The following is a 23,258-nucleotide window of genomic DNA, read 5'->3' on the forward strand; positions in this document are numbered from 1 at the left end:
TTCAAGAAGTGGTTTTTCTCCGTTCCTGAGTTATGACCAATTTTGTGGAAATTGTCCAGAGGTGCTATATAAAAAATCATAACTTAAGAACGAAGCATCGTAGACATAAAAATTATTTTTTTGTAAAATCATTAGCAAACTTTCTCAGAAATCCAAAAAAAAGGAATATTGTTTTCCACAAAATTTCCCACTGTTGAGGAAAATTGATTGAAAAAGTCGGAAGAACTATTTAGGATGTCCGGAAAAATTCTCAAAACATATTTTTGGAAGGGAATTACATTCTGTGAAATTTTAAAGATGTGTTTTTTTTTGTTCCTGAGTAATGACCAATTTTGTGGAAATTGTGTTGGTTGATTTTTGACTGTCTTGATTATAAATTTGCACAAAAATGATCATAACTCAGAAACGAAAAAAAAACGTCATGAAAATTTCCCAGAATACAGCTTATAAAATTTCCTTTCAAAAATATATATTTTTTGGGAATTTTACCTGGCTTCGAAAAAAGTTTTCCGACTTTTCCAACCGATTCTTCTCAACAGTGGATAATTTTGTGGAATATAATTTTCATTTTGTATTTTTTTTTAATTTCTTAGGAAATTTGATTACGATTTCACAAAAAAAAATGTGCCTTCGATGCTTCATTCTTAAGTTATGATTAAAAAAAACGGCTCATATAGCACATCTTGAAAGTTTCTTAGAATATAGCTCCATGTTGTTTCCTTTCATTTTTTTTTTGAGAGTTATTCCGGACTTCCTAAATAGTTAGGGTTTTTTGCCCTATTCCCGGCACAACATGTAAGCAAAATTATTTAGAACCTAAATTCACAACGAAACGACTGTTTTCAACCACTTCTTCCGTCTGAATCAGATACCTTATTGATTGAACTTGTTGTTAACAGTGATTGTTGTGAAGATTTTCTGCCGGAAAGTTGATTTTGAACGAGTTTACTGCACCTAGTCCAGCACCAATTCTCGGCATCAGTGCCGAACTTCCAGCAAAATCAAATGGAAAATCACTTGGGCACCCATCTTTGTGCTGCCGAAGTGCATCCGTCTGCGAGTAATATTTGTTTTGAGCACTTGTGCGGCTTCAGAGTGAAAGTGTAGCTCATTGACTGTGGATTCCGTTGCGAAAAGGTTGCGGGAGACGATTACCTACGGAAGGGTGTTTGGAAAATATGCGGCAAGTGATATTTTGATTTGTTTTGCTGTGAGGTGCCGGGAATTGACGCGGGTGCCGAAGTAGTTCGAAACCCTATTCCGACTTTTTCAAACAAATTTCCATAAGTGTGAAAAACTTTGTGAAAAACCATTTTTATTCTTTTTTTTTTATTTCTTATGGTTTCACAAAAAAAAATGTATCTAGGGGGATTAGGGGCATAATGGACACCCGGGGCGAAATGGACACCCCTGTTTTTGCCGAAACCGTTGACTTTTATGTAAAACTTTCAATGCATAAGTGTAAAGGAACATGCCATTGTTCTATTTTTCAAAAGTACCATTTAAATTCCTTTAAAATAACCAAAATATCATTGAAACTGAAGTATGTTTTTCATATGGTGGATTTCTTATAATCTCGAAGCAGCAGCAAATAAGGTATCACGAGAGATTGAGTGTGTCCACCATACAAACAAGTGAATTGTTAACTTATCTACATGTATACGTAGATTTAGCAATGGATGAAATATTATATTTTTGATCAGAACACACTGAAAATAGCAATTTCAATGTTGTAGTCTATTCGGGGCGAAATGAATACTGGCAATTATGAATGGATGTACGCGCGTTACATACTGTTAGGCGTTTTAGAGAGTTTGAAAAAAATCAATCCGATTATTTTAGCCTAAAATTTATTTAATTAACTTTGAAGTTATGTAAACTCGTCTAAGATGGAGTATTATATCTGTGGTATTGATCTCCGTTGGCAAATTACTTAACTGGTCGATATTCTCAAAGATACAGCATAAAATATGCAGGGGTGTCCATTATGCCCCGATGGGTGTCCATTTCGCCCCGTACCTTTGCTGCCAGCCCCAAAAAACACACGGTTTTCAATTCATTATTTCTTCTCAATAATGACATTTTCCCAGCTGTAAATGATTGAAATACGTAGGAAACAAGTTAAAGTTGTAAGCCAGCTGATAATATGTTAAGTTTTTGTCTGTTATACAGGCCTAACATACTCATTCGCTTAGGGTGTCCATTATGCCCCTAATACCCCTACAGTGTATCAAACAATTGTCCGCACAGCAAATTTTTTGGCAAAATAATTTTTCATTCAAACGCTTATAACTTTTTTATGCGTCAATCAAAAACGCTGAAATTTTTACCAATCAAGAATCATATATTAAAGCTCCATTGGTAAAATTTTGAGCGAGATCGAATAAGTTTTATGAAAGTTATAGAACTTTTAGAAAAACTTATAAGATTTTAGAACACAGTTTTAAAACATAATATCTCAATATGTACTCGATGAACTTTATTCAATATTTTTTTGTGTTACATCTTATACCTAAGGTTTTCATATGCAGCTATGTTTGAGGATTTGTATGCACTACAAAAAATATGAAAAATGTGCTTATGTAGTTGACGATGTTTAAAAATTTGCAATATTTTGCACATATAATCTGCCAAACGTTTTCCACCAATAAAAGTGCATTAACTGAACGAAAAATCCATAGGACCTACTCTTCATATGTAGTTTAGTAGGTCCTGTATAAAAATATTACATTAAGAGAGTTTAAAAAAGTTGAAAACACTTGACACTTTTATTGATCAAAATATGATAAATTTCCAAATGACACTCTGAACATATACAGATTTTTCATATTTTTTGTAGTGAATATAAAACCTCAAACGAAGCTGCATATGAAAGTCTTAGGTATAAGATGAAACACAAAAAATATTGAAAAAAATCATTGAGTACATATTGAGATATAATGTTTTAAAAATGTGTTCAAAAATCTTTTAAATTTTCCTAAAAGTTCTATAACTTTCAAAAAACTTAGTCGAACTCGCTCAAAATTTTACCAATGGAGCTTTAATATATGGGTTATAATTGGTCAAAATTTCAGCGTTTTTGATTGACGTAGAAAAAAATTATGAACATTTCAATGAAAAATTATTTTGACCAAAAAATTACTGTACGGACAATTGTTTGATACACTGTACGATGCTTCCTTCTTGAGTTATGATTTTTTAAAGTAGGTGGTGTCTGTGGAAAATAATTGTTTTCCATTGGAGTTTTCCGGAAAATCAGGCAACCCTGATAATTTTCAATTAAGTTTTTATTCATATATACACTACCCGTCATAAGTACGGATTCACAAAAAGTATTGCAACAATATTGCATCACCCTGACTCACCTCAATATCTCTAAATAGTGTATGTGAAAAATTAAATTCTGAGAACCTTCGTACCAATTTAAACGATATTTAAAAAAATCCTTGAATGGCAGAGGTACTTTTTATGTTTATAACATTCGAAAAAATATCATAGGCGACTTTTAATACTCAAAGGAGCATTTTTTTTTGCGTAAACGGGTGGACTTGGAATAGAAAAATAATATTCACCATAAGATTATTCTTCCCAAATTTTCCAGTACGTAAAAATAGTAAAAAAAAATCATGTAGAAAGTTTTCATTGCAATTTTCCCTCATTCTTCATAACATTTTGTAAAGACTGCAACGGCTGTTTATCTACAAAAAATTATTTTGACCATTTGTATGTTTGGTCTTGAAGTTTGATTTTTGTTCGCAACGCAATGAAGGAAAGGCTTATTTTTGATATCTTCGGCCAAATTGACCGTTCTTTTCTAGAACGTGTTCAAGAGAAGCTAACAAAACTCATTTTTCGTAATGATTACCCATTCATCATAAGCATATGTCCTGCACTCATTCTCAGTCGGCTACTAAATCATAACACCATGTTCCGATTTATCATTCTTATCGCCGGAATCAAGTTGGTCCCTCATTCAAGGATGCAAATTTGTCTTTTTTCTCTGTTTCTCCGTCCTCTGCTGCTCTCTCTAGTCTCAAGTTCTCCTCTCTCACTGTGTGTTCCTTTTTATTCGCACGAATCCGTTTATTTCTGTGTGAGTTTGCGTGTGGTAATTTTGTCATCATCAATAAAAACCCATCATAAATGTTTCATCCCCCTCGTGAACCCTTCATCGAGAAACTCGTGAAATTCTGCCTCAATTCTTGTCTTCGTCTGTTCGCATTTACATGAGAATGGGATTGATTCACCCATGGGAGCATCGAAGTTATCACTTTATCAACATCGATCAACGATGTTTGTATTCGTTCCCTTGGGCAGGGGCGGGAGTCAACCCAATTCTCTTCATTGTTCGTTACACCACCGCTCCTTATTTTGCATGTGAGCGTGTTGCGGTGTACCTCTACGCTACACGTGCGTCTAACAGCGGAGCAGAGCATTCCCTCGAATTATGAGATGCGGGACAATGTAAGACACCATGCGTCTCCATCACGATTGAGGTGGGCAGTGTAGTTGTAACACATAAAATAGAAAAGTAATAAGCATTATTGGCGAAACAGTACTGTATGATTAAAAACAAGTTTCGCACACAACAAGCTGCGGGAGAAATCCCACAATATTCCAGAAGAAATCTCCGGAAGAACTTCAGGAATTCCTAGATGTGTTTGTTCATTTATAAGAAAATGCACTATCCGGAAACCCACTATACGCCACGCGAGTGGAAACGAAAGCTTACCACCCGCTCGGCCTTGCCGCTCATCCATCATCCTCCACCCATCCGACCACCCACCAGTTGCCTGTCTCAGCACGCTCTCTCCACCCAATCCTCGTGCAGCAATTCCTTCTCACTCAATAAAACTTGGCCGTTAACCATCAGCTCTCGGTCCGGCGGCCGCACCGCACCGCACCACCGAGCGAGAATCGTTTGTTTCCCTTCAATCCATCATTGTTTTGTGCAGCTTGTGTGCGCTTGAATGGGGCGGGATGGCGACCGGGCGGGCCGGCGCTGAGAATTTATCGCTCATTCTTCGACGTTTTTTGGCAGACCAACTGTCTGCTTGTTTCGACTACATATCCACATGCCAACGTCAGCATACACTAGCTGCTGAGGGCAGCGGGCTTCGCAACAGAACCGTCGCCAACCAACCCACCAGTGGACAGCTGAATACTGTGTGACAGTAGCTTCCTATAATCGAATGGTCAAGCTACACAAAAGCAGCGCGGATGGAGACCAATCGATCGACCGAATAAGTTATTATTAGTGGAACAACATTAAATATAAATACAAAACCGAGCATTGGAGCTCTGTTGATTGGCTAAGGCGAATCAACTCTAAATGGTATGGGGAATCGAGTGAAATTTTCAAACAAATGACCACGCTGCTACTTAAGTGGTAGGTATACAGTGCATCTTGGGTTGGATCGTATGTTGTTTATTTTGAACATGGCTTCAATCGATTTCTTGAGCATTGCTTGGCATGTGCGTTCTTTCTTGGCTCGTGTACTGACTGATACGTTCGAAGTATCGACCAATGAAACGGCAGCTTGAGTGGCTGGCATTTCGCTTGTTCGACGAACAAAAGATAAGGGTTATGATTTAAGCTAAATTTTTCAAAGTAGATTTTGATTGGAACACGAGATATTGTTAGAAAATGTGGGTGTTAAAAATCAGTTTGAGTTTCACTTAACTGTTCTATTTAATTTGAAAATGATAAGGCTAAACGAGAAGGAGAATGATAAAAATAAGCATTTATTTAACATGTATTAGCAAATTAGATGTTCTACTAGTTCGATTGTGATTGGAGCTTAGAGATAGTTTTGGCTCTGCAGTCTAATTTAAGTGGAACAAAATTAAATAGTTTGTTCTACTGAAATAAAACTGCAAAGCGGAAACCATCTCTAATGACATGCAGCCGTTGAGTGTTCACCACAGCTACATACCAGGTTTCATTGGCGTATATCAGCACAGATTTCTCAGTTGACAAACGTTCTTCGTGCGCGACACAAGTGTTTTTCATACAGCTTTACGTCTTTCAATAAGTCCGTTGTTCCTGTTGTGTTGGAATTTGCAGCCATTGCAGGATGTCTACGCACAGGAAAAACACACTCGTCGTTGACTTTAGTGTCCTGCCACGACGACCCAAACTAGACCAGATCGAGGAATTCCTCAAGGACGACGTAAAAATCGACCTGGCCGACGTCAAGAACATCCAAATACACAATATCAAAAACTGTGTGTATATTGAGATGACTGACGCTGGCCTTGCACCACGACTACAAAAGCAACATCATCTCAAACATTACTACATCCACGAAGGAAAAAAGTACTACATCCCAGTCTACGTAGATGGCCCCACGACCACCGTAAAGATCCACGACATTTCACCGCAAATGTCGAATGACATCATCGTGCGCCACATGCAGCAGTACGGTAAAGTTATATCCATTGAAAACGATGTATGGAAAAATTTCTTCCCTGGGATTCTAAACGGCGTCAGAATTGTTCGAATGAGACTGGAGAAGACGCTGCCGTCTCGCATTGTGGTTAACGGAGAAAGCACGTACGTAACGTACCCAAAAATAAACGCACAATCATCAAGCAAGCCAACACTACTATCAAGCTCTGCTGAAGAGCAAAACCGCATTGGTGACAAACAATGCAAAATTGTTGATCACCCATCGATTGCGACTCGCGCCGACACAAGTGACGATGACAACGACGACGACGACGACGACGGCGGCGGTGAAGGTGATGATAATAGAATCAACGATACCGATGAGCACGAAACTGAAACCGTTGAAGCTGAGGGGGAGCCGGAGACTGCGAAGAGACGGTTGTCAACTGAAACGGAAAATGGAAGAAGAGAAGAGAGCGTAGCAAAACGATCATGCAACGAGGAAGCACAGAAAGCTGAATTAGGATGGACGGTTTATCAAACTAGATCGAAGAAGAAACAAGTTATGCAAATTGAATAATATTGTATTGTTTTGATGCATTTTATCGACACGAATGCACCATAACGGTGTAAAGTGTCGTAAATAAATAAAACAACAACAACAACAGCACAGATTTCTCGTTTGAGTTAAATTCTGAAACGAGATTAAGTTAAACGTTTCGAATTCATTTGGATGTTCAGGGGTTTTCATATCGTGTATAGCAGTGCACTTGGTGCACCATGAAGACTTATTTTAAGTTGCTGAAGACACCGACACGATTGAATGCGAAATCGCAGTTTTATCTACGATTCCGCACTTATATTAACTGCAAAAGAGGTCCAGTGGGGTGGGAAATGCGTAATATTTCACTATGAATTTGCTCAACATCTTCCTCAACATTCCGTAGGATCTCGTCCGAAAGAGCTCCCCACGTAACGAAAAAAACATGCTAACAAACGCTAATCATATACATAAGTGTGGAAAAAATGTTTTAACGACAATACTTAATATATTGAAGGGGTATTGAAGAGGTGCACCTCGAAACAATCTTCAATAAGTGCACCGCGAGCCAAACGCTCTGATATATGGCACTGCCCAGTCAACCAGTCATCGTATAAGATGTTGCATAAGATGATAAAGTGAAGGCGATATGCGTACCTTTTACATGCGCCTAAATGGAGGCATGCACACATAAGGCCTCCACTTTATCATCTTTTGCAACATCTTATCCGATGACTGGTTGTCTGGGTGCGCACTGCCTCAGCAAAGTACGATTTAGTTCACGTTTAATTGAACCTAAGAGGCTCTCGTCCATTCCGATGAGACACAGTAGTGGTGATGCTTGGCTCACTTTTGCGACAACATGAATAGAAATAGACAAGGCGCCGCTATACAGTATCCTGCACGAGAATGCCTCGTATTTACTGTGTATAAACGAAGCAGATGGTTTTCTCAGAGGCACTCTTAGGTCTCAGGGCTCCCCAAGTGTGTTCTTTTTCTCACAGATTTTCGTGATTAATAAACACCACATAGCAAGACTTTTGGAATGCAATAATGAACTCCATGGTGAAACTAAGCGTACTGTATGATTCACAAAGGATCGTCCGTGGAATTCTGCCTGCATCCGTCAGAGCATTGCCTTAGTTTGTTTGTGTATCTGGCTGAGAATCAGCTTTCTCAATCCGTGCTCCTGTTGAACTTGATACCGCCGTCTGACCCTAGCTGACTGTCAAGAAACCTTCTCCATTGCTTGCCCAGCAAGTAATGTTTAAGGGGTTCTCCGTATTGATATTCAACGATTCAGCGATGCGTACTCTAGGGACGTATTTCTTAAACAATGGGTCACGACCCACCAGTCCCATAATAAATACACGCGACGGTTTTAAAGTTTGAGAAAGGTTGTTCTAGGTTATTCATGCCTAGATGTTAATGCTTGGTCAGACGTCGAAACTTGCAAAAGTTATTCGAAGTGCTCAAACCACGTTTTTGCTGGTTAGTTGGGTCTGTGAGTAACTATCCAGTAGTGTCTTTCCTGGCATCCTCGGATGACAGTGAGAGAAGGAGGCCGATATCACCGGTTGTGGCGGCTTTGTTCACTTCGTCAGCCAGGGAGTCCTTTTCACGTTCACTTGTCCAATTTGCAGCAGAATTTGACTTCTTTTTTGATAGAGCAGAATACCGTTGACGGGACTCGTATTTGGCTGCTGTGGTTCTTGCCCACTCTGTCGCGGCCTTTGCTTTTCTGCGCTCCTCAATTTTCCACCAAGTTACATCAGTGAACCATTCTTGCTGCTAAGTACGTATCTCATCCAAGTTGTTCTAACTGATTTTAATAAAGGTGTAGACTGCTTCCTTCCAGAACATCCGCTGCTCGAGTTCCAAGTTCGTCACCGTACGATCTCTTCACAGCTGGATCTACTAGTCGGCTTGTGTTGAATCGTCATTCGAGTTTTTCCTCCTGCGGCTGGATCCGATGTAGCCGGATCTCGCCGATTAGAAGCTAATGGTCGGACGCGACGTCAGCACCTCTGAACAACAAGAAGGTTCCGACGCCATCTTTCAGCTAAAGCAAATGTATTCTATTTGGATTTCGATATATCGATCACGAGAGACCAACGTGGATCTAAGCAATGGTCGATGGAGAAAGAACGAGCCCCCAATCACCAGGTCGTTGTTGCCACAAAACTTTGCATGTAGCTCACCGTTTTCTCTCATTTCTCTAAGAGCATGACACGCTTGTAGTCTATGTTATCGGAATCGCATGAGTTCCAATAACTCCTAAATTTATGTCCAAATTTAGTTATACATGCATTACATTAACTCACGTAGAGCTTGTGTAGTGGACCTCCGGAGTTATCAGCGTCCTGTATATGGTAACGCTGGATGGCTTGATCAATTAAAAGGCTGACTCCAGAAGCATGTTATTCTCCATTTGGCTTGGTCAAAGATTAGTTACAACGATTCGGATCGACGACACGGTTATTACGAGAAGGAAGCAGCAAAACTGGTAGGGCTGCACGTGTGAGGCACCCACCGGGCTGCCGCATGCCGTCGAGACTCTGGCCAAACTGGGCTCTGTAGGGCGTGCCAAACCCCGCACGGTGTGTTGAAACACGATTATTATCGCACTTTCATGAACCTAAAATATTTTTTCGTTATAAGTCAGCCTTAGCTGTGTAGATTAAGATTCTGGAGGTTAAAAAATCTTTCATCGGGGAAAATGAATATAAACTTGATTTTAGTATTTTACCACTTTTTTCATATAATATCACGCAAATCTGATAAACCTAACTTACGCTACAAAAAGTCCCCTTTATAATAACAAACTATTCAGAGAGAAACGAATGCAAAAGTCTTTACAACGAGTTTAAATTTGTTTGGCGTTCGTTTCATGTGTCCAGCCCACTGAAGTCTGCCGAAAATCATAAATCATAAAACTCTTCATTCCTTTCATATGTCTGGTACATAAGTATTCGTAATGGAGGTAAACAAATACTTCCCATTAGTTCGACTCATACATTTGGGGAAGCATCACACACCTGTGACTTATACCATTTGCAGAACATATTCTTCATGTACTAATTTGCCTGAAATGGCGGGTATTAATTGCACATACTTTGCATGTCAAACTACATCCACATGATTATTTGCCAAAAAGTATGAGTCGACTATACTGAGCGTGTGTGACTTATTTGTAAAAGTTCTGCCTCTGATCTGTTGAGGACTTTTGTTCATACAGAATCTTAAAATTTTCAAAGACTGTGGATTTTGTTCATTGAATAGTCTCACTGCAGTTATCTCTTTGTTACTTATAAAATGATACCTTTAGGATTATGTGGGCTGTTGAGTCTCAAATACTTAAATAATACATGAGATTGGCGTTGTCATATTATGTTAATGTATTCAAAAATGATTATTCAACATTTGGTTTAAAATAAGGTACACCGGGGTAAGATGAAACAGCGTGTTAACTTGATATTATAGAGTCATGATAAACAATTTGAATGTCATAACAAATTGTTTTAATCAAACAATCTTTTGTTCAAGGAAAATTATACAAATTTTATTGAAATCTTTTTCAAAACATCGCAAGTTTTTATTAAGAATTTACCCTACCGAATGCAACGCATGCGTAATATAATATGTCAATGTGAATGTCATCTTATAGTATAAGCCTAGAATATATTGGAAACAAATAAATTTGCAAGTAACCTGATGAATTTCAATAATAGAAGTCTCGTGCAGTGATTTTTTTCTATGTTCGTCTGGGTTATCTGTATTTTTTTTTATAAACACTTTGGTCTGGATAAAAATTTCATGCATTTTAATGGTTTCAATGTTATGATTGCATAAAATAAAGTTTCTTTTTCCCAAGTAAAATTCCTTTCTATTTTGCATAGTGAGTTTGACAACAGATTCAGTATGGGGAGAAATGTCACTTGTTCTTGAAGAGCGTGATAAAAACGAAATAAAAAAGGAATGGTGATTAAAACGACTAGTCAGATAACTGAAAGACCACTGCACTTTACTTACAAAGTGGAAACTATCCATTAGAGTTGAATTACAAAAGTTACCCGTATACTCGATACCTTCCAACCATCTTCCATGTATTATAATTATTAAGCAATCAAAATGTATCAATACCATCCAATGATTCTGAAATGAAGCACAGAAGAACTAATAACAGTTCTTCAAAGGTTGTATTGAAATCTCAAAATGCGTCAATATTGCCTCACTTTGCGCATCATCGTGTGTTGTTTTTTATACTTTCTGACATTTCCAAAACATTGATGTCTTCTTAATCTTGTTCTACATTTTCAATTTTTATTTTATCTGTAAATTTAGATAATATTTTTCTCAGCATAAACAACAATGTAACATGAACATATCTAAAACTAAATAAAAAGAAAATGGAGTTAAGTACTGTTTCTTTGATTTCCATTAAGATTTTGCAATCTTTGGCAGATACGTAGCTCGACCTCAACTGTTAGGTCATCTTCAGTGTCTAGTACTTAATCCGATTTTCTTTTTACGTACATGTATTCCACTAACACGCCCAGGTTCATCATCATCATATTTAAACTGTTTCAACCAAACATTGATTGATTTCACTGTAAAAAATGATTACATATGTTTAATTTAAAGTACGTGTATCAAGGGCGTGTGCCGAAAGAGTAATTAAAAGCTATTCTCTAAGGGCTGAGTTCTTCACCTCGGATTAACCGGTTAACCAGGCTTACCCATATAGTTAAACCTGGTTTAACGCTTAAGCCAGGGTGAAGAAATCGGCCCTAAGTGTCCAACATGCGAAGAAAAGTATTCATAGGATGAACTTTCACTTGTTAGTAAAACATCGAGCCCTGTAAAATCAGAGCACAAAATACTTATTAGTTCTTATTATATTCGAAGAGCTATCAGTATTTCTGCTTAACTTGTTCAAAAATAACTGAATTGGACAGTTTACATAAATTTCAAAATATAGCGTTATTGAGTCCCCATATTTGTTTAATGATTTATGACTTTTGGCAGACTGCAATGGGCTGGACACATGAAACGAACGCCAAACAAATTTAAACTCGTTGTAAAGACTTTTGCATTCGTCTCTCTCTAAATGGTTTCAAATTTATTATTAGTAGAGGACTTTTTGTAGCGTAGTTTAGGTTTATCAGATTTGCGTGATACACCATATTATATGAGAAAAGTGGTAAAATACTAAAATCGAGTTTATTTTCATTTTCCCCGATGAAAGATTTTTTAACCTCCAGAATCTTAATCTACACAGCTAAGGCTGACTTATAACGAAAAAATATTTTAGGTTCATGAAAGTGCGATAATAATCGTGTTTCAACACACCGTGCCCCGTCCAAAAAGCCCTGGAGTGCTGAATAGGGACCACCAACCTGGTGCATCCGGACCAGTTGCCTGGACTTGACTTGGCTTGTACCTTATTCCCGCCATAGTCATGGGGAATCATCATGATTCCGATGGGTGGGGGCTACGTGTAGTGACCGCTGTGATTAACTTGAAATTTTCGCGACCTACAGCTACGGTCCGCGGGGTTTCCGCCACAACCTAACGGCAATTCCACCGCTGGGACCGATAAGCACAGATCTAATTGAAATCAACGTCAATCTTTCGTTTGGCACCCATCGCGATCTAGTGGCACTTCCGTAGTTTGGAGCAGCAACCACTGTCCTACATGACTGGACTTAACATGGTATTGGGGTCTATACCACAGATCCGAAGCGTTCCATCGGGAGAGGAACAGTATCAGAGGTCCATCCAGAATCGGTTTTTAAAAAGACATGGACTTTTAAAGCCAGAAGCTGTACAGACTGAACAAAACTTAACACTAGACAACGGACACGACATACATTACGAGCACCAGTGGATACGAGGAAGAAACATTTCTTGTGAAAAGTTTCATCACTCGGAGCGGGAATCGAACCCTCACTCCATGGCAGAGTACGTTTATGCGCTTGGTGACGCTAACCGCACGGCCACGTAGCTCCACGATTTGCTTGAAATGAGTACTTCACGATATGCTGGCTTCCGATGTGCTGGCGCTCGTTCAAGGAGATAAGAGGGCCTATATTGTTGCAAAACCACTTAGGGTATGGTGCCACCACGTTGTAGCTAGGCGGATATTTAAGGTCGTCCAAACTGTCCTGCAGTTTCTGAATCTGCCGTTACTTTCTGTTACTTAGTACTAAATCGCATATTAAACATGACCCCATGAAAAATCCATACGTCCCACCTCAAAATACTTTTGGGATAAGTTTTCGAACCTAAATGACAAATTCCATAGAAGAACCTTGAAAGATTTTACTTAAGGAGACATGAGACGCCGTGTAAATAACTATCTTTCATCTGCGATTTGCCTCTCAATTTTTAAAGTATACGTTTTTACGTTTCTAGTATACGGTTTCTACTGCATTGACGTAGTTGAAACTTGGGTAAATTGATTCCCTAACCAACTGTCAAGGACAGCTGGAGAAGATTCCTGAGAAAATCATTTTACAATTCTCAGTAAGATTCTTTTTTTATGTATCTGCTGATCTCAAAAGCAAATTTATGTGTCTGTGACAGATTTTGGGCCGCTGAATTCGAATCCGGGCTTTGCAGATTTGCTCCGGCACGTCACAACTTTGAGCATTACCGCAATTTAGATATACGACAAAATTTGCGATTTGGTGCTTTTTTGACTGCAGTACCATTCCATGCTAATTTAACTTAATGTAAAACATTGCGAAACCCTATTTCAATGTTCCATTCAAAATTCAGACAAATCTGACGAACGAAGCATCGAACAATGATGTTTTACCTTAAATGAGGCACTTAACTTGCATACGACATTTGGAGGCCGACTTGTATGGTACGTATTGTACAGAATATAAGCATTCAAGCTACACAGATCGAAAAAAGAGTGTAAAATTCTGTGACATATGATGCACATAATTGGAGCGTGGGATATCACAGAAGTTTACATGACATACCATGTAAAAGTCATAAAACATCATGTAAACTTCCATTATATGTCATGTAATTCAGCATGACTCTGACAGTTTACATGACATATAACACAAGTTTACATGATATATCATGTAAACCATCATAACAATAAATTTACATCACTTAAGTGAAGTTTACATGACGTGTAAATCTCATTATTTTTATCTGTGTAAGGTACACCGGGGCAAGCTGAGTTTGGTACACCGCGACCAACAGTTTGGGAAACCATGCATTACGTGAACCCACTGTTTTATCTTACCCTACACAGAAAAAAATGTTCATGTAAAATTCAGCGAAAAATCATGCACATAAAGGGAATGCTAGAGTTAGTGCATATTTACATGAGATATCATGTAAAATTACGTTACGTTCGTGTAAATTTCCGCTAATAGTCGCGTAACCGGTTGGTGTCCATGACGGTTTACGCGATGGTTGGCGGAAATTTACACGAAGGTAATTTAATTTTACATCATATCTCATGTAAAAGAACACTAGCTCCAGCATTCCCTTTATGTGCATGATTTCTCGCTGAATTTTAATTACCGTAAACCGGGGTCAAATTGATCAGCGGGGTGAAATTGATCACTCGGATACTACATTGTAATTCCATACTAGGAACTCTTAAGCGTCGTAATGATCTTAAACTTTTTACGTCATCTGATTCGTAGATGTCTAGAGATCAGTGTAGACATTTATTTTTTTTAGAAAATGTTAGTTTTGCCTTATTTTTTCAAGGAATTTGCAATGTATTTCTCATTTAGCTTAAATCATTGCTACTAAACAATCAATTGCTAATAGGACTTCCCGTGAATTCTCTGTTTTAACATTTTTGTAGAGCCTTGGTAGGGATGTAATGCAGCTAATCAGAAAATGAAATTGTTATATAAAGTTCATTTTATGAAGAAATAGTCATTTTTTGTGATAGAAATCACTGATTGTTAAATGAAATTGCCTAACTTTAGGCGTTTAAGGGGAAATTTTGAAATTCAATTTTGCGTTTAAAGTAATAAATTCTCTAGTTGTAAGATTTTAAACGCGTTATTCGGTTTTAGAAGAGCAAAATTAAGTGGCGAAGGAAATTTTCCTTTCCAACCGATGCTTAATTGTATACTGATCAATTTCGCCCCAAAGTGGCATTTCCAATATTTTGATATTTGAAGTTATTTAACTTAAAGTTTAAATTTGTTGAACAAAATTCTGTCACATGGTTTCATGGAGATCCACTGGGTACTGGTTTTACAGAAATTCTTTTGGTAATATTTGAACAGGCACTGATGTTATCCGCAAAAGTTGTTTTAAAGTGATCAATTTGACCCCGAATTACGGTACATTTTTTATTCTGTGTACCCGTTTCAACTTTCTGAACTTGATAAATGCTTCCTGGAGTTCCCAAAGCTGCTGGAATCCTATAAGTATTTTAAAATGTGATTTGAGCTTCGAAAAAGTACCGTTTTTAAAATTGCAAAAAAAATATTACTACAGCAATAGATCCCATATTCGAAATTGCAAAACAGTTTTAATTATCCGGAATATCACAGTTTCTGTTGATACTGTTGTGCCGCAATAACGGTATACCCAGTATCCTAAACTTAATAATAGAACAGTGGATTTGAAGTGGTTTATTTAAGTTTTCTCCATAAATATGATTATCTGGCCAAACTTGCAATTAGTAGCTAGAAATCCTTCGAACAAGTTACACTGATGTGAGATAACGATTGTTGCTAATATCTCGACTCAATGAGCAGTTTATAAGATAACGTTTTCAAGATTTACAATTGAAAATTTCTGATTTAGATTATATCTCGGGTATCTTAGTCCACATACAGGGTGTTCTGTATATTCTATTCAAACAGCAACTATTACGTATCAGTCATGCGAAAACATTGGTGAAAGTTTTTTTTTTAAGGAAATGCAACAATAATTATCTACAAAAATGCTGAGAAAACAGTTCAACTATCAACATGTTCAATCTATCGGTATCGATGGAAATTCTAAACCAAATTCAGCTACATGATATATCAATTTTATTATCCCACATTCATATTACCATTAAAGATAACTGAATAACAAAATGATAATGTATATTTTTTGGAGGCGTTAAACTTCCATGACAAGCACAAGTAAATTCCAATATATTGAATACCTTGAAGAAGGTTTGCCTCAGGGATTTATCGGTATAAATCCCTACTAACAAAAGTAGCTGCATAACGGCTTATAGAGCAAACGCTTTTGGAAAGAAGATCTCATAAACTCTTGTACAACAAAAATGTTTGTTGGGATATTCAGCAATTCTTCTAGATAATTATTTTTGGATTCGTAGCAAAACTAAATTTGTGATTCCTCCTAAGAACAATTCGTTCATGCTTTCTCCTGGAATTCCTCCCGGTATTGCAATCGGTATTCTTCCAGGGATACCTTCAAATATTCCTCTCTGAATTCTGTCAGAGGGTTCTTCCGACATGCTAAAAGGGTTTTCTCCCAAGATTATTTCCAGAATTTCTACGAAAATCCTTCAGGAAGTCCTCCGGGATCCCTTTCGATCTCCCAGGGATTCCTAACGGATTTTCTCCCGGTAAAAATAAATACTTCCAGGGTTTTCATCAACGATTCCTCGTGGGATTCTCTCGGTGATTCCAAGCGGGATTTCTTCAATTTTCACCTTCGGGATTCTTACAGAGATTTTCCAGCATTTTCCTAGGAATTTTGTTAGCGATTTTCCCCTGTATGCCTTGAGGAATTCTTTCCAAAATTCCTTCATCGGATCTTCCTGGATTCTTTCAAGAACTCATCTTCAGTTTTCTTGCAATTCCTTCCAGCATTTCTTCCGGGAACATCTCCGAGTTTTTGACGAGTTACTCCAGAGAATTCTGCAGTGATTCCTCCCAGATTTTTAATTCATCAATACCATCCGGGATTTCTCTAGTGATTTCTCCCGGGATTCTTTCAGGACTGTTTTCCGGCAGCGACAGTAAGAATTCTTTCCAGGACTCCTTAATTGATCCCTCTCGACATTTCATTCATTTTTCTGGGATTTCCTTTAGGGATTCATCCCAAAATTCTCCCAAGGAATCTTAAAAAAAAAAAACATCTTTCGTTTTTTAGATTTCCCCCGTTGTTATTGTAAGGACCTCTTCCGCCATCCGTTTGGGCCAATCCTGGATTTTTTTAAAATTCTTCTTGAGAATCCACTGCCCATTGGATTCTATCAGAGATTCCTTCCGGATTTTTTTCATTTGTTGCTCCCTTCCACTTTTACGGATTATTTCAGCATTTTTCCCGGAAGTTCTTCAGCAATAGGCTCCTAAAGTCCTATCGGGATTCTTGTTTTAAACCACAATATATGGTTCAAGAGTACATATTTACTCATTTTTTGACGTTTTTATTGACCGTAGTTGAAAATATATAATTTTAATTTTTTTAGCCTTTTGTCTCGTCCCTAGCTTATAACACATACTTGAGTGATTTTTTTCGCCGTGTATGTCAGATAGGAACCTTTTTGAAATCCCAGTGCGAAAAATGTCGAGCTCAGTCACACAAGGTTGACCTCAACTGTCAAAGTAGAACTATTTACCATTTTACTTATTTCGAATTTTCTCATTATTCCTTTGTTTTTCAAGTTCGAGTAAAGTACAATTCCGATTATAGAATACCATGCTTGATCGTATTATTCAATACAAACGAGATTTCGTCTTTAATTTTAGGACCCTATTGCTCCCAGGATTTTTTTCGACATTCTTCTTTGGAATTTTCAAACATGATCCTACGACAAAACAAATATTTCACTTTGCGCAAAATGAAGCTAAGGCATTTTTTTATCTGTATTAACAAGATTTTTGGCACTTCCCGGGTAGAGGTGAATAACAAACCAATAACTAAAGAATAACATATTTTGTCATCATATCTAAATTTGCAATTCTCTAGTTTTTTGTGAATAGCTCAGGATGACATATAAATAACAAAATATGCTATCATTGTAAAACTTGTAATTGGCGAGTCATTATTAAATAATACAATAACATATTAATAACAAATGTTACTATCATACTATCCTGTCACAATATCAAAACAATAACATAATTTACCATCATATTAAAATATGTTATTATTTTGACATTCTTTTTGCTATTCTTTTGTTATTACAATGGCAAAATCGGTTATTCTTTAGTTGTTATGCCATAGAAATTTTGTTATTATTTTTGTTATTTTAACTCTTATTTCAAACAAACTAATAGCAAATTTTGCCATTCAAACATTCTATTTTAATGGTAAAATTTACCCTTCATTTGCCATTTCGCTCTACCCGGGTTGGCTAGTTCATCTCGGGACTCACGCTTTACTTCCCTTCCGAAGGAAGAACTCACATTTTGCGAGTTTGTCGGGAGTGGGATTCGATCCCAAGTCCTCGGCGTGATAGTCAAGTGTCCTAACCATCACACCAGGTCCGCTCCACAGCTAAGGCATTGCTTTTGCTGATGCTTAAATAAAATTATAGTTTTACACATGCTATAGATTGTGAAAAACATGTTTTTTGGAAAAATAGATTTTTGAAATTGAATTAAACTTCAGGTCCGAAAGCCTATATTTGAAACGAAATCTAATGATTGCGTAATCGATACGTGTATTCATGAATGTATTTTTTTTTTAGATTTTTATCTAGTTTAGTTTTCTCCATAGAAGAAAAATGGTTAAACATGGTTTTCTAAAAATAGTGCAATTTGTTCAAAACGTTTTTAAGGTATCACAAAGGAATGTTCTGCCACTTACTAACCAAAAGTCAAATGTCACTTTTGATTACCGGTATTTAGTGGAAGCATTTTCTCATTTTTTTTTTTTGGTTTTTGATTTTTTATTAAATAACGAAGCAATATTCGCAAAATCGGTTTTCGTACATATGTAGAGTATGAATCAAGGTATCTTCTGAATTTTTTGTGGGCAAAATGTTTTCCATTTTTGCTGAAACCATTTTTGTGAAATGTTGTTCAAAAATATTTTTTTCAAAAATGAAAAACGTTTTCCACTACAAAAAAGTCGGAAGATACCTTGATCCATACTCTACAAGTGTACGAAAACCGATTGTGAAAATATTGCTTCGTTATTTAATAAAAAATAAAAAATCAAAAAGTGAGGAAATGCTTCTAGTTTCGCCTTAAATAGAGCAAAATATGTGTGTTTGTTTATGTATTCATTCCCAAATGGCTGGCCTGCAAAGCTCCGCTTATAATTTCTGGAACAGTCTATACACTCGATTTTTTTTACACGGGTTGTGTTTTGCAATAACTTTGTCAATTTTAAACCTTTTTGGCTTGATTTTTCGCAGTACTGATCGTGTCTCCATGTGTGCAAATTCTCATGTGAATTGGTTCATAACAGACTGTGTAATGGCAGAAAAACAACCTGTGCAATTGCAGTTCTTTTAATTATCACCAAGAACCAAATATTGAAATCTTTTGCATTCTGTTAAATTGTTAGTTACTCATGAAAAGGACAGATAAGAAATAATTCATTTCAACAACATTCTCTTCCATATTGCGCTTTTTAGAAACAAAACTAATTTTAGCAAGAAAATGCATGAACACGAGCAGTACGACGTTCGTGATTTAGTTTGGTATAACTTTCACTCGTAGGTTTCTCTTTCGTAATGTACTGACACAATCTTTCACACCTTGTCGTGCGAAATGTGGAACGAAATCATGTTGTAGTGAGCCGTACTTTGGAATGATGCACAATGGGTTGTACCATTGAAACTGAGGGCTATCTGAGCATCTGGAGAAAACATTATTCAAACATTATTAGGTTAAAATTATTTGATACATGTAGTACTCACCAGATATCATTGCAATTGATCTGATATTTTGGTAGTTTTATCAAAAACTCACACTTTTGAATGACTATCTTGCCATACTTGTGATTTTGCAGTTCAATCTAAGACTTCAATCTAAACTTATTAAATCTTTCGTTGGATTTTAAAAATAATTTTGAAACCATTCGCAATCTCATACACACCAATATAAAAGCAACGATGATACCACAGAGCGCAAGCTGACTTGTATTGCAGTCAGCCTATCAAAATCAGCGATTTTCTAACCCTTGATAGTGACAGAGCGCAACTCTGTTTCATATTGATCAGCAGGGAGAACTCTTTTGGCCACATTTTCACGAATACATCTCTCTGTGCGGCGCCACACAAGCGGTAAAAAGGAAAACGCAAATTGAATTAACAACAGCAAATTACTTCAACGGAACAACAACTTAGAGAAGTGAGCGAGCATAACACTTCCTCTCATAAAGCCCCGCCAGTCATGACTGCTGGCTGGTGCATTCGACACAACCAGAACCTGGTGAAGATGAACAGGAATAGCTCAGCCAGCAGTGCGTTTCCTATTCCGGCTTTGTTGCTGCTGATGGCAGCCAACAACCGGAGTAGTCTTGAGGGATCCCATCTTCTTGAACGCTCTCTCATGTATGACTAAGCAAACAAAGTTCCGACTACGATTCCCACCTTCCATACGGTGGCACCAGAGGAGGAGGAGGAGTTTATTTGATTTCAAAACTAATTTCATTATCTTGAGAGCCGGAGAAACCCTGCTGCAGCAGTGCAAACCACCGTAATTTTCCGGTTGAGTTAAGTCTGCTCTTGGTCGTTTGCTTGTGGGGAAGATTCCGAAGACGGAGCAGAACGATGCAATGAAATTTTATGCTGCTGCACTTAAAGGCGAAAAACTTGTCGGTTTCACCTAGGAAGCTTTAAGATCGAAGGATGCAGATATAAACTATCGTTTACCACTGAATTGTGGAGGCTGGGAAAGATTTCCGCATTTAGATTGAATTTGATTATATCGAAGATGAAAGTAGAAATTACTTTTTGAAATTCGATATGAATATTTTCTTCGGGAAACATCGTATCACAACCCAACACTACGATTCTATCCTTACATGCATCCCTCCTAATCGCTCTTTCAAAAAATTTGAGAGCGCACCATTCCGCGTTTAGTAACGACGGGCGTCGAAGTGTCATACACAAACCGTGCCATTCATTTGAATGCATTCAGTGTTGTACGAAACAGTATAAGCAGTTTCGGCGGAAAACCATGCTCCACCATTTGGTTGCCATAACTCTATTCTTTTCACTGAGTCAAACACCGCATTGAAATCAGTCGACAGATGGTTAGTCTTCAAATTGAACATCCAGAATTTTTCCATAGATGGGGGACAGTTTTGTAGATTTAGAGGTGGTTGGGCACATTTGAGTCAAAAAACCAGCTTGGTATTTAGGTATGAAGGACTAATCCTGGAGTCTCAATCAGTTAAACAATGTACGTGACGTGATGTTGCACATTAAATGAGAAATATTATTCCTCGGTATTTGGTGCCTTTTTTGTGGAGGGGACATTTAAGACCTATCACTCCAGTCAGCTAGCACACCAGATAGGAGAATACCACCCAGTGGTGTCATCGAGGTTACTCCAAGTTATTCACTGAGTATCCAGCTCTTGGGGTAAAAGTAGTACTACAAGTATGAGATAGTTTTTAACTATAGAAAAAACAACCTATGTTTTTATTATTTTTTGTGCGTTCATACTCGCGAAAATAGCTTCTCTGTAAAGTAAGGAATTGTTTTTGCCCTCCAGTTCCGTGTACAGAAAAGGCGGCAAGGGAGGGGTTTTCGCATTTTCAGTAAAAGGCAAAGGAGAGCTTGCTACAATGGAACTTTGGTATTGGGAGGGGTTTAACCTCAAAACCTCTCCATTGGGTACAAGCTTGGTGCCCTCATTTTCTTCAGGGATTTCTAGTTTTGCATAGAGATTTATTCAGATATTTCACTCGAAATTCTTCCAAAATATCTCAAATGATTTCATTATGCTATTAATTTCCTCAGAAATCTTTTAGTGATCGCTTCAAAAATTATTCAACCCTAGTAGGATGTTGGGGTCAATATAATCCAGACAGGTACGCTGAACGTGCACTGCGCCATAATGGTGTGCCTAGCTAAACATCTTAGAAGAGTTAAGAGATTCCTCCAGGAAATTACCAAAGATTTATTTAAAACCATACATGGATATCTTCAAAAATTCATCCAAGAATCCTCCAGGCAGGCATTCCCGAGCAGTAGGAAATAACAACAGCATAAAAAGCTGTGTTATTTGGGTAAAACAACTGAATGATAGAATCGATGATTTTTATGTTATTAGCATAACATATTATGTTATAAACTTGTCTGTCATAAGCGGCAAAATAACAAATATCATAACAAAAAAAATGTTCTTGGATAACCATTTTAATAACTTTTTTGTTAGTTGCACTGTTATTGAATTTGAAAAATATTTCAATAACAAGTTTAGATATTAATATGTTATTGATAATAATCGGAAAGCAAAATTTGTTATGGTATCAAAATTGTAACTAAATAAATTATGGTACTTATTGTATAAAGTTATCTACTTTGTCTCACAAACCCTCCAATAACATGAGTAACAATACTTTAAATGATCAAAAAATACTATATTCATATTTAGAATCAGATTAAATTAATCATTTTAAAAGAATATAAAAAAACTTCCAGAAATTTCTTTGCCAACAATTCTAATAATAGCTCAGAGAATTACTTTTGGGAATTTCTAATAAGATTGTGGCAGGAGTTCTTTTGAAGACTTGTCCAGGGTATCGAAGGGTTTTTCCAGAACTTCGAAGTGTTTTTCCGAATATTATTTAAGGAATTTTCAGAGGATTCGTTCAGAAATTTCCGTCCTAACTGTATACAAAAATGGAACAAAACAAAAGGACAGGTATTTCAAAACTTGTTACTGTTATGCTATTGTTGATAAGTTGATCAATAGTACAACAATAACAAAACTTGGTATGTCTTGATAGTTAAATAATAGCAAAACAAGATATTAAAACAGTTTATGTGATTTCGTAGTTATTGATTTGATATTCTCCTCTGCTCGGGCTTCTTTAGAAAACCTTCACGGAATTTTTGGAAATTTTGCCAGAATTGACTTTGAAGATTTCTTTGAGAAATCTTTCAGGAATTGCCTCATTTATTCCTTAAGAATATTCGAAGTTTGCTTAAAAAGTTTCTCTGAAGTTTTCTAGAAATTTCCCACGAAATTAATTTGATTTTTTTTTCTTCCTTGAATTTTTTTTTCTTCCTGAACTCCAGGAATTCCTTTTGGAAAGCCTTCTACGAATTTCTTTTGATAGGATTCCATAAGAAATTTCTCCAGGGCTTCCTTCAGATATTCCGATATGAATTTCTTCAGAAATTTCCCTAAGAATTCATCTAGGTCTATTTCCATCGGTTCCTTCAGAAACTCC

General features: G+C 37.0%; 1 protein-coding gene and 1 long non-coding RNA gene across 2 annotated transcripts in view; both read left to right on the plus strand.

Annotated features, from left to right (window-relative positions):
- LOC134284679 (uncharacterized) overlaps positions 1–23,258 on the plus strand; it is a 56,395-nt gene that overhangs the window by 13,864 nt on the left and 19,273 nt on the right. The gene's annotated exons all lie outside the window — the stretch shown is intronic.
- LOC134284680 (uncharacterized) lies at positions 3,397–7,523 on the plus strand. Its single transcript, XM_062843761.1, has one exon. It carries the CDS (start codon positions 6,078–6,080, stop codon positions 6,969–6,971), a length of 894 nt encoding a protein of 297 aa, XP_062699745.1. The 5' UTR covers positions 3,397–6,077; the 3' UTR covers positions 6,972–7,523.

The sequence above is a fragment of the Aedes albopictus genome, unplaced genomic scaffold, assembly GCF_035046485.1.
Source record: "Aedes albopictus strain Foshan unplaced genomic scaffold, AalbF5 HiC_scaffold_51, whole genome shotgun sequence".
Taxonomy (NCBI): Eukaryota; Metazoa; Arthropoda; class Insecta; order Diptera; family Culicidae; genus Aedes; species Aedes albopictus.

Excerpts from the sequence above, each read along its gene's own strand:
- LOC134284680 (XM_062843761.1), top strand. The coding sequence starts at position 6,078 with ATGTCTACGCACAGGAAAAACACACTCGTCGTTGACTTTAGTGTCCTG.